The following is a 17029-nucleotide window of genomic DNA, read 5'->3' on the forward strand; positions in this document are numbered from 1 at the left end:
ATTCGGCTACGGCGGCCACAAATCTATTACCTTACCAATAAAAATGGAGTGTATATCCTACTCTCTGCCTCCTAGAAGTGCTTACGAATGTAGCGCTGGCACACCCTGTTCAATGCAGCGGGCTATGAACGACTTTGTATTCTGCGAGAGCAGGGCAGCAGTGCATAGGAGTCTATAGTCAGTTGTAGCTGAATAGAGAGAGGTAAATAATCTCTGTGAACATGTTGCTGAGCCCAAAGGCGAGGTTAGCTCTAGCTCAGAGTACGAAAACAGTAGTTGCAGGCGAATGTGGGCTAACTTGCTTTTTCCTTTTCTGAGCTTCTTTAACATATTTGAAGTCGAGGTTAGGGTCTATAGAGGAAGGCAAGCTCCGGCCTGGCGTTCTGTTTGGCTCAAAATGTGTGCGCCTACGAAACATTGATGCTCCATGTCCCACGAGGGATTGAAGACCGAAAGAAAAGGAGACCAATAAAAATAACGCTGGGCATGCACGGGTTAAGTGCTACACCTCAAACAATTGCGATCAATTTGCAAGCGTTGACAGTTCTAAATTGGCGAGCGTGGAGAACAGATGTTTGATCACATGAACGAGACAATTGCTGATATTCTAAGTGCGGCAGAATGTGAAAAAATCGCCAGGAATTCGTTAAAACTGCAAAAAGATGAAAGCATTAAAATTGTCAGCTATGCACTCGAAAAGGGTTCGAATGAGCTAGTGGGGTTTATGGGTGAATATTACAAGCTACGCATAAGGGTGCAAGATGAGGTAAGACGATCACGGGGTAAATAACAAAACAAACAAGCTAAATAATAAAATACAACAACAAAACACAAATACAATTTGGGCATTTATATGATTTGGAATTCAATAAAACTTCTCTCACGCATAGCCTATCAGTGATGAAATTAAAGAATTCTGCTACTTTGTGAAATCGGTGCCCATCTCCAATGAGCTGCATCGGGACGAGTGTGAACGTAAATGTTTCTTCCGCAAAGAAGGCTGTGCATACACGCAAATATTACCGAATATACAGAAATTTGGTGAGCATTAGAAATATTAAATATTTATAAAATTACCAAATTTTATGCAAAAATCGCCGATAGCAACTACGAAGTTATATCCCGTGTGTTATTATGCGCGAAAAGATTTACTGGTGCTTGAAGATCTTGCCGCTCCCGATTTGGGCTATCGACATTTGGAAAATGAGGAGGCATATACAGTTAAGCATTGCAAGCTGTTTCTTACACATTTAGCTCAGTTACATGCAGGCAGTATTGCTTGGGAGGAGAGGGAAGGTGTTAACATTGGAAGGCAATTCGAGGACTGCTTATTCGAGCTGGTATTGACTACAGAAAATGAATGGTATATAACAGGCGCCAAGGTGAGTTTTGGAAATTAGTCCATTTAAATCTACAACTGTGTTCGAAATAATAGTAGCGCGACGAGTAACCAAGTTTTAAAAAAATGTTTTTCCAAAAACTGCGAAGAAAAAATGTTTTCATCCAAAAATTTTCCAAAAAATTATATTATGCATGCCAAAATTTTGTATTTTTTTTTCCAAAAAATTTTACATCCAAAAATTTTAAACACAAAATTTTTTTTTCCAAAAAATTTTAAGTCCAAAAATTTTAAATAAATAAATTTTTCTTTTCTAAAAATTTCGAATAAAAATAAAATTTTATATACCTACATGTAAAAATTTTGTATTTTTTTCCAAAAAATTTTACATCCAAAAATTTTAAATAAACAAATTTCTTTTCTAAAAATTTCGAATAAAAATAAAATTTTATATACACGCCAAAATTTTGTTGTTTTTTCCAAAAAATTTTACATCCAAAAATTTTAAACACAAAATTTTTTTCCACAAAATTTTACATCCAAAAATTTTGAATAAACAAATTTTTTCTTTTTAAATTTCAAATAAAAATAAAATTTTATATGCTTGCAAAAATTTTGTTTTTTTTCCAAAAAATTTTTCATCCAAAAATTTTGAATATATAAATTTTTTTTTGTAAAAATTTCGAATAAAAATAAAATTTTATATACATGCCAAAATTTTGTATTTTTTTCCAAAAAATTTTACATCCAAAAATTTTGAATAAATAAATTTTTTTTCTAAAAATTTTTTTTTCCAAAAACTGTGAAGAAAAAATTTTACATCCAAAAATTTGCCAAAAAATTATACTTCCAAAAATTTTGTATTTTTTTCCAAAACATTTTACATCCAAAAATTTTAAACACAAAATTTTTTTTCAAAAAAATTTTACATCCAAAAATTTTGAATAAATAAATTTTTTTTCTAAAAATTTCGAATAAGAATAAAATTTTATATACCTACATGTAAAAATTTTGTATTTTTTTCCAAAAAATTTTACATCCAAAAATTTTAAACACAAAATTTTTTTTCCAAAAAATTTTACATCCAAAATTTTAAACACAAAATTTGTTTTCCAATAAATTTTGAATAAATACATTTTTTTCTAAAAATTTGGAAAAAAAATAAAATTTTATTTGCATGCAAAAATTTTGTATTTTTTTCCAAAAAATTTTACATCCAAAAATTTTAAACACAAAATTTTTTTTCCAAAAAATTTTACTTCCAAATATTTTAAATAAATAAATGTTTTTTTTTAAAACCCCGAATAAAAATAAAATTTTATATACATTTTTAATATTTTTTTTGTTTTTAAAGTAAGTTTTTTGCCAAAACAATAAATTGTTTCTGAAAAGTTTTGAACAAATTTTTTCCTAAGCAATTACCAAAATAATGTATTGTATAAAAAAATACAAAATTCTTCCCTTCAAAAAATTCTATACCAATATTTTCAATATTAAGTACATCTCAGAAGGGCAAAAATTGAATTATCCGAGCATTTAGAGCTTCCCTTATACTCATTATTTTGGGTGCATTTTCCTCTGTATATTGCATTTTCTAATCACTAGCATTTAATTCGTATAACAAGACTGCAACTTCGCTTTTTCAGGGCATCATCTTTCTTGCGAAAAACTATCACAAATTCCAAACTTCTGAAATACAAAACTTAATCGACGAGAAACTTTACGCTCTACTCATGGATGTCCTGAAGTACACGGAACCCTCCACAAACATACGCAATGTATTCTTGCACCGCGACTCCTGGGAACGAAACATCTTTTTCAAATTCGATGCAAACAACGAACCCTCGTCCTGTTGCATTGTTGACTTTCAATTGAGTCGCTACGCGCCACCTGCGCTGGACATACTCTTCTTCTTGTATGGCCAAACAACAGCAGAAGAGCGAAAACTGTACATGCAAGAGTATCTCGAACATTATTTCGCCGAGTTGCAAGAACGATTCCGCGAGTTAAAGCTACCACCCGACACCATTACAAAAGTAGATTTTCTGGAAGATTGCCGACGCGCCCACCTGCCAGCTCTAATCATTACAGCCATCATCAAGCCACTAACAATGATGCCTGAAGGTTTGTCGAACAAGTGGCGCTCCGAGGAGCAGGAGAAGTTCGACTACTACATGAATACGCAACGTGATGAATTGTTCACACGCGTTATGGCTATCGATTCCACGTATGAGGCGAAAATTATGTGGCCTATTGAAGAGCTCATAGATCATTTACTAAAGAATCCAGATTTGTTGGATTAATAAAAAATATTGTAATTAACTGTATATTTTAATAATAAAATATTTAGTTTTTTAATAAAACTCAAACACATTTAAATTATACTGACTACAACAACAAATGCAACATTTCTTCTATACACTCAAAAATATAGGCTTTGAATTTCTTATCCATTTGAAGCAGTTCCAGCACTTCATTCACGCGATCTACATTTGTGTAGCGATGAAATGCATCCGGGTGATTCAGTTTCAAATTCTTTAAATAATCTCCTGGCACACGCAATATAGTCGCTGAGATGCAGTTGTAAAGCGCGCCAAAGAGTTCCAGCGATTTAAGTGACTGCTCAAATTGGTGACGGCTAAGCAGTTGCTCTGCCTCCAAGCCTTGTCGTTTTAGTTCATCGGCGAAGTAACTGTAATATCTGTCATAGTACCACTCTTTCAGTCCCGCTTTCCGCTGCTGGGGTGTTACATTCAGAAAGACTGCCATAAGCACATCGATCGCAGGCGGACTATAACGCGCCAGTTGGTAGTCTACAAGCACCACCGGTTCTTTATCGAGTTGGGATTTGTGGAAAAATAAGTTGCCACCCCACAAATCGCGATGGCAAAAGACATTACGGTAGTTGTTGGATGGATTTACCATTTCATAGACGCTATCCAGACGGCTCGGCAATTCTTCGGCGATGAATTTTTGCAGTACTTCGCATTGGTAGGCGGGATGAACGCGAGCTACCGCTAGAACAGCCTGTAAAACAAAGAGGAGGAGGGTGAGAGAGAAGGAAATTGAAAATAATGTACATATGTAATAGAAAATAAAAGCAATTAATTTAATATATAGGATAGCGTAAATTTTATTATCCTAAGGGAAAATTTATAATTTATGCAAATGGCGTCGTACGTCAATCGTATTTAACGCTGTCAGCTGCAGCGTAAAACAAGCAAACAATGGAACGCGTGAAAGGTTTTCCTTCACTCAAAATTATTTTTTTAGTAAATAAGTTACTCAAAAGCAAAATTTAATGATTAATTTTGCGCGAAATTTTAGTATACAGAATCAGAAAAATTCGTGACTGCGGATCGGTAGCCCATCCATGAGTTCATTGATGGCCTAATGGACAGTGCAGCTCATCAAGCGAGAGCTTTCAATAAAATGTTAGTGAAAGAGGAACCACAAAGGATGTGTTTACGTTGTGAGGGTATTTGAATAATTGAATTAATTTTGGCTGCATTCGTCCTTGACGAGAAAAACAGCTCCTTTGTGATATCGCTTTCACGCTCGTTTTACGCCTTCCCATTCTTTCCTGATTTTTAATTTTATAAACCTTACAAATTCAAGGGCATCCACCGAGTTCAGGTCCATCAAACTACCAAAGATTATTAAACTTTTCAAGTCGAAGCTACTGAACAGGCCTTGCAAAATTTCGCTGTATAAATCTCTAGTCCAACCAGTTCTTTGCTACGTATCGGAGTCTTGGACTATAAGTAAAAAAGACAAAAATAAACTCCAAGTACTCGAGAGAAAAGTTTTGAGGCTAATCTTCGGTGTAACCAAAGACAAGGGCGAGTGGCGTACAAGATGGAACCATTAACTGGACCAATTTATAGGAGGGAAATATGTTGTGCGGTTCACCTAAGCTCACAGACTACGATGGCTAGACCATATCACGAAAATGGACCCCACGAGAGTTCAACGAAAAATAATTTACGCTAAAATATTGAATGGATTGACGAACTATAAAACATAGAAAAACTCAAGGTGAACAACCGGAAGGAACCAACCAAGGATCGGGGCAAATGGAGACATTTTGTGCAGCAGGCCAAAGCTCAGACAGAGCTGTAGCGCCAAATGATGATGATAGATGTTGAAAAGAGAACCTTCTTACCTTAGTGGCAGCAAGGATCATTTTGGACGCTTTCAATTTATTCGTTGGCACTATGAAGCTCATGGCAAAGCTTTCTGGCAAAGCTATTCTTTTGGCAGACCTTCTCTTACCAATTTTAGGCTAGATTTGCGGTGCTGTGCTACAAGTGGGTCATGCCTAAGAACTTTTGTCTGCGAAAGTTTATTCTGAGCTGGAACTTACCACAGCTGCTGGCGTGTACGCTTAATGAGAGGTGTGCAAAGGGTAGGAATAAACGGTCATTTTAGAATTCGAGCGATAAAAATTATGTGGCATTTATGTAATAAAGGAAATAGTCTATATTATATGGACAGAGCAGTCTTTCGAGCAATTCATTCTGCAGCCCTTCATTCAAAAAATTTGTGGAACTCTAAGACTTTGAAACATTCGAATGACAATGACTATGCGATCGCTGCTAATGGTGGAAGGTGCTGGAATAATTAAAAGTGCGATACCGACTCGCGGCCACCGTAGCCCAATAGTCTGATGAGATACTAACGTTCGGAAGTGCACAGGCTCGAATCTCCGTACAGGAAATACCAAAACGATAGAAAGTTTTTCCTAATAGCGGCCGACCGTCGATGGACAATGACAAATCTTCGGGTATATTTCTACCATGAAAAAGCTCCTCACAAAAATATCTGTCGCTTGGAGTCGGCTTTAGTTCCGTCCATTTGAGGAATAACATCAAAATGCACACCACAATTAAGAGGAGGTGTTCGGCCAAGCACCCAAAGAGGTGTAAGTGCGCTTTAAATATATATATCCGACTTCCACTTGTTTTACTGTGAATTTCGCTCATTTCGGTTCTTTGATGGAATGTCTCAAATGTATCTCTCCCAGTAGATATCACTTTTGATATTATTAGCAGCTTTGGAACCTGTAAACAGCGCTTACTGCCAGTTAAAAGGGGGTATGGAAGCTTATCAGATGGAGCTTGGTTGGTCATTATAAAATCACAATCCGCATAGTGGCCGCCATAGATGAATGGGTTGGTGTGTGACTACCATTCGAAATTCAGAGACTACGTAGGTTGGAATCTCCGAGAAACAGCAAAATGAAGAAAACGTTTTTTGTAATACCGGTCGCCCCTCGGCAGGCAATGGCATGTCTCCGAGTGTATTCCTGCCATGAAAAGGTTCCTCATAAAAAATATCTGCCTTTCGGAGTCGGCTGTTTTTTTTTGTTTTTGAAATCCACATATGAGCACCAGGGTTACTAAAATTACAATACCATCATTATTATCTCCCATTCTTGCTGAGCTTCGTGAAAGAATAATTAAAGGCAAGGCATGGGTTTTCCACCAAGACAAAAAGGCGACTCATTTCACATTGCCAATCAAGTGGTTTCTAGCAAAGCACAACATCCCACCTTTACATTATCTACCTTATTTGCCAGACTTTAAGCCATGCCACTTCTTTCTGTTTTCTAAGGTTAAAACTACAATAAAAAGTATTAACAGAAAACAACAACATAAACAAAGCAACACGAAACCCTGGATGCTGACGCACTGAAAGCATCTAAGCTTAGAAGGCAAAGTCCGAAATTATAAAACATGCGTTCGACCAGTACTCATCTATGCCGTTGAAAACCGAGTAAATACAATTGCAACACAACAAGCAATGAAGAAGGTTGAGATGGCAGCATTACTATCGATCATAGGACATACTCAGAGAAAGCAAAGATCTTATGAGAAATGGAGATATTAGAGGCAGACGCAAGGCATTGTTAGCCAGAGCCGAAGACGAAGAAGAGAATTGAAAAGCACGTGCCACGCATGCCCGGCAATAGGTTGGCTAAATCAGTAATGACGGGAAAGCCGATGATTACGAGACCACTCGGATGCCCTTACAAACGCTGGAACGAGTGTTGAACAATCATCCTTTATGTAAACCCTGAATAACTTTGTCATTTACCAACCGATCGACTTCAATATACATGTTTTCGATACGTCAATTTAGTACAATTTCAACCATGGATCGCTTTACACCGAAACAACGCGCTGAAATAGTGACGTTATACATCGAAAATAGTCGTTGCATTGTTCTAACTCAACGCGCATATCGCAAAAAGTATCGCGGCAAAGAGGCACTGTCTGCCAATACTATTTTGACGTTTGGTGTCACATTTTTTTGAGCACGGGATAGTAGAAGATCGTCAACATGCCGTTCATCAACGACCAAGACGTTCCAATGAACTTATGGAAGCAGTGAGGAAGAGCGTTGCCCAGGAGCCAACAGTGTCGTATCGTCGTCGCGCTCAGCTTTTTGGCGTCACTGAAATCACAATGCGCCGCATTCTAAAGGATGATTTAAATTTGTTTCCGCATAAAACACAATTGGCACAAAGAATATTGCTGACAGACCATTCACGTCGCTGGGAATACAGCCAAACAATCACTCAAATGGTTGACACTGAACCCAATTTTTGGGTACAAATTTTAATGACTGATGAGGCACATTTTAACCTCTCTGGCAGCGGGATCTAGTGTCAAAAAGAGACGACATCGACTTGTCCCCCAGATCACCTGACTTAATCCCCCCGGACTTCTTTTTGTGGAATTATCTGAAAAATAAGGTTTACGCCAACAAGCCGCTGACTATTGACCAGCTTAAGGCAAACATTTGTGCCAAAATCGATGCTATAAAACCCGAAATGCTTGACAAGGTGATGACAAACGCAGAAAAAAGATCGCCGTTTGTGATTGCTAATAAAGGTGGCGACTTGGTTGATATTGTATTCAAAACATAGTTTTAATAAATTGTGAATAACCTAACTAAATAAAAATACCTCACGCATACAAATCAGTTGTTTTTTTTTTTCAAAGTTATTCAGAGTTTTCATACCGAATACATAAATGATGGCGCACCCTGTACTTTTACTATCTCTCGTACAAAAATTGCTCAAGAATTGGATTTAATTCTATTATAATTATAAAGAAGAATAAAAATTGGAAGAAGAAAAATAAGAAGAAAGAAACTGAGAAGTAGAGAAGTTGAAAGCGGCACGCGTTTTGAGGGAGCTAACGGAAGAAGACTTCCAGCAATATTTCATACAAATCAGAGCATAAAAGTTTTATAAAATCATTCATAAATTCGCTATCTAATAGTCGCATCTCGTTTTTAGTCAGGTAACGAATTGAAATTAGTTCAGCACCCGATATAATTTTTTTCTTTTTCCATGCAATATTAATAAATATTTATTAGCGAAACTGGTTTTAATTACGATTTTACTTGTACTACAATGTTCTTAATTGAATTGCAAACAAAGTAAGGAAAAAAATTTACTTGCCTTTACACCAGCTGTATAGAAAACCACTTTCGGCGACACAGTCATCTCCCGCAACACATCCCGCAGCTGCTCGCCAATATTCACCTGATTCCTCTCTTCATACGTAATACTGCACGCGTGCATTGTGGCTAAACTTTTTAAGAGTACATCCATTTGTGATTGTGTTAGAAACTCCGCCGGGTCCTGCACTGGCTCATAACCCAAATCAACGATATTTTGCATGACAAATAGATCGCGACGGGTGAAGTAGCATTGGGCGCACCAAATGGTCGTTGCTGGGATTCGTTCACAAATTAGAAGAGATAAGTTTATGTATTAATGTGTCATGAAAATATAATGGCACTAAAAACAATGTTGATTTATGATGTTAATGATAGGAGTGAAGATAAGAGTTAGTTGGCGATACAAAACATAAAACAAACAAGAAATTAATTGGGACTACAAAGTGGGAAAGTGGTGGTGGGTGCTACTAACTACAGTACCAGTTCCTAGTCATGAGTGAAATTAGTTGAACAGATAATGTAAGCATCGCTTTTGAAAGCTGTTGAATGTTATATGAGTGTGTGGTGTAATTTATTTTTATTTATTATTTTATGGTGTGGTGTATTTTATTTTATTTATTTATCTAATTATGCCTTCTCGGCTCTCCCAGCTACATACTCACTCAATTTTCGCAGCTCATTCAAGAGTCGCTCATAGATCGCTGCCTCTTTGGTGAGCATGCCACAGTCTTCAATAAACGCCGTCATCTTGGGATTATGGTAGGGCAATGATTTGACAAACACGCGCGTTGTTTGAATATCATTTGACTGAAATATAGAAGGAAGTAATAAAATAATTTAATAGAAATTACTTTGTTTTTTTGGGCTTCTAAACTGAAATTGAAAACTTAAAAATGTAGATGTAACAAAGTGTAAATTTGGACTGCAAGTACTCGTATTGGTAGTAATTAAAGCCTGACCGGCCATCAGAAACAGGACGTTTCGAGGTTTAGTTTGGGTTGAATTACTTTAGTGATAAAATAGAAAAAATATTATGGATCTTTAATTATTTAAAGAAGGAATAAACGAGGGTTTTCGGCTCTACAATCGATGCCATTTTTATTTTAAGACAAATTGTTACGAAGGCAATTGAATCTAGCGGTGTACCATATTTGTGTTTCGTAATCTTACCAAAGCATTCGACAGAGTTAAGCTATGTGACGTAATCAAGTTATTACGTAGCTGAAAATATAGTAGCGCTAATACAGGACTTATGAGGAGCTCTTCCATGGCAAAAATACAATCGGAGGTTTGCCATTGCCTGCCAAGGGGCGACCGCTATTAGAAAAATGTAATTTAATTTTAGCGTTCTCACCGGGATTCGAACCGACGTTTTCTCTGTGTTGGACTAAAAAATCGAAAAAATTTTTATGGCATATTCTAAAAGTACATCATTTTAAAAATATAAATTCAAAAAATCATAAAGATCGGAGCACTAGAACGAAAGTTACAGACCGTGGAAGCGCGCGATCTTTCTTGGAACGAGGCTTAGCGCAAAACTTTAGACGCGATTATCTCGAAGTCGTGTTTTTTGAAAATTACCGTCGTGATGATCATTATTTATCAAAAACTATTTGACCGATTTGCATAAACTTTTATTTTAATTATTCGAAGTTACAACCTTCTGAATCTGAACGGTTCACTTTTTATAAATATTTGCATAGTTCGATGGAATTAATTTTTGTTTTTAATTTTTCCACCCCTCAAAAATCGTTTTTTTTTGGTGCAAAGCGGTTTTCATATCGAGAAAAATTTTTTTGGGTAAATAAACCGTTCAGATTCGCTAAAAAACATTTTTCTACAATAATCATTTAATTTTTTTGATTTCAGTTGAGCTGCTCATGCCGGCGTTTCGGAGGAGGGGCGATATCAACAATAAATAATAACATTTTTTTAAATAAAAACACAAAATGTATTCTTCGAGAGTTACGCTACAGTATGATATATGCCTCATTTGAATAAAAGTTCTAAAACATATTAAAAAAAAATCAAGACAACCGTCCATTTTTTCGGGCTCACAAGGTATATATATTTATAACCCCTTAAATTCGGACCTAAAATCAGATGCAACACCTATTACAGTGGGTATTTGACAAGGCGACAGCCTTAGCCCAATACTGTTTAGTGTCATTATGGATACGACTGAAAAAGCGGTTGGCAAATTTAATATGGAATCCTCGGCTGAAAAAATCGAATCTATGGCAATAGACTTACAATAGACTAAATGCAGAGGTGCTTGAATGCAACTACCTTGGAACGCTAGTTACCAGGAACAAAGACTTAAAAAAGAATCGAAGTTATTAAAGCGGCTGCCATATCAGGAGGTTTAAAAGATATAAGCGAGATAAGCGAGAGCTAATACAACAGCAATACAACAACAAGCAACAACTGTTTAAACGCATACACTTAGAGTATCGCTGGGCATACTCTGTACGATAGAAAAACGAATGTCGAGGTCTGTGAAGTTTGTGAAATCGATGATATCACCAAATTTAGTAGAAAAGAAAGAAAATATTGGCGGAATCATGTCGAAAGGATGCTCTCTCACATAATATTATAGCTAAAGTAGTTTTGAAAGCTAAACCAAATGTTATAAGGCCACAAGGACAACCCCCCAGAAGATGAAACGAATGATGGATATCGAGCTCGCAAGACAATTTCACCTAACAGAAAACACAAGCACGAAATCCATTTTTACTAACATCATGTCTTATAGTTTAAATATTCACACATATTTAGATTTAATTAAATATTCACGTACATTGTATTTTTTAGTTTTAGCTATTTTTTAATACTCTTTTGAAGTGAAAACTTCTTTAGAATCGTTGGGAGTGATTTGAGAAAAAGTGAAACGAAAAAAGCGACAGCATGGCGGGATAGCCGAGCGGCTAGCAATGTGAGCTTCCGATCCAAAATCCTTGGTTCGAATCATAAGAAAAAAATTTTTTTTATACATTATTTTATTTTATTTTATGATATGTTTATGAGGAGCTTTTTTTCATGGCAGAAATACACTCGGTGTTTTGTCATTGCCTGCTGAGGGGTGAGCGCTATTAGAAAAATATTATAGTTTTCCTTAATTTTGGTGTTTTCACCGAGATTCGAACTGACGTTCTCTCTGTGAATTCTGAATAGTAGTCACGCACCAACCCATTCGGCTACGGCGTTTGTTTAATTTTACTGATGCAAAAATAAGGAAAAATATATGAATAAAGTTTGCTTACTGTTTACACATTTTCCAAAGGTGACGGAGAACCAAAAAAAAAGTCGATTTTCAAACAAATACGAGTGCATATGTGTAATTGTGTTAGAGTTTCGGTCACGCCCCAGCAAAACCTGCGTGCATATGTGTTTGTAACATTCAAAAAAATGTAATTGTGTTAGAGTTTCGGTCACGCAGGTTTTGCTGAGGACGCTCATAATAGCAACCGCGTGTGTATTTTTATATTCGTAAATATTTTCATTTTTAAATACCTATTTACCGCAATTATGCCGAAAAATAATGCAGAAAAGTGTCGTGGATATCGACAGAAAAAAAAAATCAATAAATAGCATCACGGAATTCATTCACGAAAATTTAATAAAGTATACACCAGAAGTATCGCGGATACTTAGAAAAGATTACAATAAAGTTCCAATGATTTTAAGTGGCGATTTTAACGTAAATTTTGCATTGGACACAGCGGTTCCTTTAATTGACGTTCTCAATACAACATTCAATTTAAAAATGTGTAACAATCGCACTGAATCGACAACACGATCAAAAACAACCATTGACGCGGTATTTCAAAGACATGTTGACAACATCGAAATCAAAGCATTTGTATCGTATTTTAGCTATCATAAGCCACTCGTATCATTTGTTGAAATTGAAAACATTGAGGATGAATAATAATAAAATGAAGAAAATAAAATATGAACTTTATAGCAATATTATAATGAATCTATAATTATCTTGCTCCTAATGCTGCTTTCGTCTTATTCTCTCTCAGTTTGTTTTACGGAAGGTTTCACTTCTATCGCGTCTAACCGTTAGACTGGTGTTTTTTTTTAATAAAAGTATAGCTCATTTTCGAACAAAAACCACATAAATCCGACTTTCAAACTAAAACAAAAATTAGAAAATTTTCATAAATTTTCAACAAAAATCAGCGGCTTTCAATTAGAATTTTTTTTTTAAATTTTGGTATACAGTTTTATAGCTTATTAGATTTTAATGTATAAAAAGAAAGATTGAATTACCGTTGAAATCCCGTTTTTTCTAAAAAATTTTCCTTTCCGCCGTTGCGCCTTTGCTATAACAAATGATCGAAATTTTTTTCTGACATGAAGAAAATGTGCGGCACCGTCGCGGAAAAAAATTAAGCAGATTTTTTTGCAACTTCAAATTTGCACTTTAATTAAAACAATGCCAATAAACTTTGTTGGACATCAAAATTGGCATACCAAAATCGTGAAATTGGCGTGAAAAGTTTGTGAAATTATTCTAATTTTTATATTCAATAGTTTTCGAAATTTCACCGCAAAAATTACAAATTGCTGTTGCTTTCGGCTTCCAACTCAATGATAATTAACTTTCGTACTTTCAGATTTGCCAGAGTTGTAACCTTTTTTCAATCTTTCTGTTGATTTATGGGTCCGCTAGTGGGTATATTCGGTGAATATTCCTATTGCAACACACTTTCTGCTGTCTTTTGCTAGTCTTGCAGTTTGCAAAACTATATTAATATTACCCTTCAAATGGATGGGGGGCCAAGTTTTTATGCAACTTTTGAACAACAGACGCGATATGAGAAACTTTTACATGGCTGAATTACACTCGAAGAATATCCATTTCCTTTGGCTTTGGCTATGAGAAAAGACGATTTTTATCATTTGACTTTAATTTATTCAGTCTTTATATAAGGTGGCGCAAAATTAATCATCCAATTTCGTTTTTGAATAACTTTGAAACTGAATAAACAAAAACAAAAACAAACAAAAAAATTTAGTGATGGAAATCTGTATTTGGACCATTCTGCGCACCGTTTATATACTCTGTTTACATACTGCAGCTGTCTAGTTCACATATTTGACACATTTGATTGGCGTACGACGCCGTTTGCAAAAATTATAATTCTTCCGATAAGATGATTAATTTTGCGCCAACTTGTATACACTGCGTTAAATAACTTTATTTATTATATAAGTTTTGACGATTTATTTGTTTCACATTTAATTTTAATAACTTTTTTATGAAAATTTAATTTTAATAAGTTTTTTATGAAAAAATGGTTCATTCTCCTCCAAAAAACCATATAAATTCATGTTTCAAACTTTGGTAAATTAAAAAAAAAAGTTCAATTACATATTTTTTTTCCAAATTCCACAAAATTTCGTACCCATTTTAACAGAATCTTTTGAAAAATCTCCGGTACGCAGTTTAATAGCGTATTGAATTTTGATATAATAAAGTGTAAGTTTCCAATGCATCTAAAATCGCGTTGATTTTTCATACTTTCTTTCATTTTTTCTGACGATACTTTGCACTTTCTCTAAATAATGAAGGTTTTACATTTTTTATAGTGCCGAAAACACCCAGCGATTTAGATTAACAAGGGCACAATTTTTAAATTTTGAAATTAACCATTTTAAATTCTCAATAAATCATTTGAAAGCACCCTTTATCTTCAAATTTACGTCTAATCACACACTCACCTCACCAATTTTATACTTCAGTTGTAAGTGAAAATATTCACCCAAGTAACCGGTTGGACCGCACTCCGACACCACTTCGTACGCCACCAAGAGACCGGCCGATTCCGATTGCAACATATTGTTCAGTATTTCCGCCACTTCCGTGTGTGAGAAGAGCTCATTTTGTGTTTGAGCGCGTTGGAGTGCCGAAGTAGGGCTCATATTTATTTTTATTTCAGCTGAATTATTAATAAATTAAAAGTGATAATTAACTACTATAACTAAATTATAATCAATAATGCTTTGCTCTTCGTTAAATAATTTGTTGTAACAGAAAAGCGAATGCGCACTCACGATCGCATCTTCTCACTGCGGCACTCAAATAGCAACTAAATCACAACAATTTGTAGTCTATTCGTTCCTTATACTAATCTCGTATGAGCTTATGCATGTGTATAAGCATGCAAGTTGATATATTGTTGTTGCACCGATTCATAAACATACGAATTTATGGGAAATGAGCAGTAAGCGCTTTCAACAATTACTCGTATTAATTTTGTCTCATTTTTTTATTGCCAATATATGATAATAATTAAGAGAGTGTATCTGATAAAAGCGACTATCAGATAAGACAATTCGATAGAGTAGTTAAAATGAGGGTTGGCTAGCTGAAAAGTAATAACGATAGTGGCACAATATTTAACTATTGGAAGAAAGGAGGAAAAGTGTAGATTAAATGAACTTCAGATTGTGATTTTTTTTCTGCGAAAGAAAAGTGAATGAATTCACAGCTGGTATCTGTACGTATACTCTATGATCAGAGAGTACCGGGAAGGTGATTTTGACTGTTTTCTTCGATTGCCAAGGCGTAGTGCACCATGAGTACCTTCCATCGGAACAGACAGTCAATAAGGAATATTATTTAGACGTTTTTAAGCGTTTGAGAGATGCTGTGCGTCGCAAACGGCCGGAAATGTGGGCAAACAGTTCTTGGATTTTCCATGATGATAACGCGTCATCGTACCGAGCCCAAATTTTGCTGGATTATTTGACCAAACACCAAGTAAATACCATCGCATTCACCTGATATGGCCCCGTGCGACTTTTTCTTGTTTCCCAAGTTGAAGTTAACACTTCGTGGAAGGAGGCAAAGAAAATGCAACGAAAGAGCTGCGGGTCATGCCTTCATCGTTGAAACTAAAATCTGAAATATGTTTTTGTTTTTATTGTTTTAAATTGTTCTATAAAATGAATGCCTTCACAAAAAACAGGCTAACTCGAATTCTTAAGTTTTGATCTAAGGCAGTATCAATAACTCTTCAATATATTCGATGTTTTAGTAAATATTCGATGTTTTTTTTGTTTGTTGACATTATTCGACCTCAAAAATTATGTGGAAAATAGAAGTAAAATGGAGCATAGTTCGAGTTAACTTTTACAAACACAGCTTTGGACGTACTCTGGCCTAGGCGTATTTTTAGAAAATGCCAAATACGAAATCCGAGTTGTCTTTGGTTGCCTTAAAATTTTCGCAGAGCTTAATAGAAAATGAGGTGTAATGTAAATCAAAAAATAAATACAAAAACAACAAAAAAATAGAAAATTGCCAGCGCTTGTTCGGCAATCAAGTATGATAGATTACCAGGTTTGGCCATCAGCTATGATGAAAAAACAAATTGTGAGAGTAACTTCGGCTGCCACGTCATATGAAACTCGGCAGCAGAATTCTGCCCGCTCATTTCACAAGTATTCATACACTCGTCCAATCAGTCGTTGTTCAGGCCGATCATTGGGGAAGGCGATGTTGATTTTCTTCGCATATCACTAACACAATCCCAGTTTTTTCATAAACAAACCGTTGCCATGACCTTTGTGATGGCAGCCTATCAGCTAATTCGTTCAAATTCGCTGAGAGCCGGTTAGCGGTCCGATCTTGGTCACGCCTCTAAAAATCTTTTCGCCATGATTCGGTAACATTACAATTCGGCATTCGGTAACTTGGTAAATTTTCTACGTTGGAGCGCACTAATTTCCCGTTCTTTCTCGGTAACAAGAAAATTACTGATTGATGTAAGAATTTTTCGAAAATAAGCAAAATTTTATGTAAGTATATTATTTTAAAGATCTCGCTGCTGTTTCACTCGATTGTAAGCAGATAAACCATCTGATGCATTACCACATTGGTTTGCTACTGGATCAGGCTTACCACATAAGCAGCTCGGTATTAGTTTCTTCCCTATTCGATAAGTTTGAGAATAGCAAAATGCATGAAAAGTTTTCTCACAGTAGGTAGTTCTGTGTTAATGGAACGACCAGGATTTTTATCCGGACAAAGACTGCCACTCCAGCAGCATTCCTCGTACATGTATGAGGAAAGTTTATGCTGCTAATTTATGCTGAAATTTGCACGAGGTCACTTGAAGTGCTCCAAATAAAAACTGCGGCTACACTGTGAATACTTCGATTGAATCAGTATTCGGATATTTTTAATGAAATAAA

At 35.5% G+C, this 17029-nt stretch overlaps 2 protein-coding genes across 3 annotated transcripts; one reads left to right on the forward strand and one right to left on the reverse strand.

The window, feature by feature from the left end:
• The first annotated feature begins 530 nt into the window (after nucleotides 1–530).
• LOC128864028 (uncharacterized) lies at nucleotides 531–3718 on the forward strand. Its single transcript, XM_054103499.1, has 4 exons — nucleotides 531–766; nucleotides 891–1041; nucleotides 1105–1382; nucleotides 2986–3718. Exons 1-4 carry the CDS (start codon nucleotides 572–574, stop codon nucleotides 3640–3642), a joined length of 1281 nt encoding a protein of 426 aa, XP_053959474.1. The 5' UTR covers nucleotides 531–571; the 3' UTR covers nucleotides 3643–3718.
• Nucleotides 3667–14940, reverse strand: LOC128864029 (uncharacterized). Of its 2 annotated transcripts, XM_054103501.1 has the most exons (5): nucleotides 14885–14940; nucleotides 14552–14769; nucleotides 9478–9622; nucleotides 8814–9088; nucleotides 3667–4366 (listed from the first exon to the last, which is right to left on the reverse strand). In XM_054103501.1, exons 2-5 carry the CDS (start codon nucleotides 14750–14752, stop codon nucleotides 3728–3730), a joined length of 1260 nt encoding a protein of 419 aa, XP_053959476.1. In that variant the 5' UTR covers nucleotides 14753–14769; nucleotides 14885–14940; the 3' UTR covers nucleotides 3667–3727. The 2 variants fall into 2 exon arrangements, with proteins under 2 accessions (XP_053959476.1, XP_053959475.1); XM_054103500.1 differs by having other exon boundaries at nucleotides 14552–14900.
• Between the last annotated feature and the right edge of the window lie 2089 nt (nucleotides 14941–17029).

The sequence above is a fragment of the Anastrepha ludens genome, chromosome 5 (genome assembly GCF_028408465.1).
Source record: "Anastrepha ludens isolate Willacy chromosome 5, idAnaLude1.1, whole genome shotgun sequence".
Classification (NCBI taxonomy): Eukaryota; Metazoa; Arthropoda; class Insecta; order Diptera; family Tephritidae; genus Anastrepha; species Anastrepha ludens.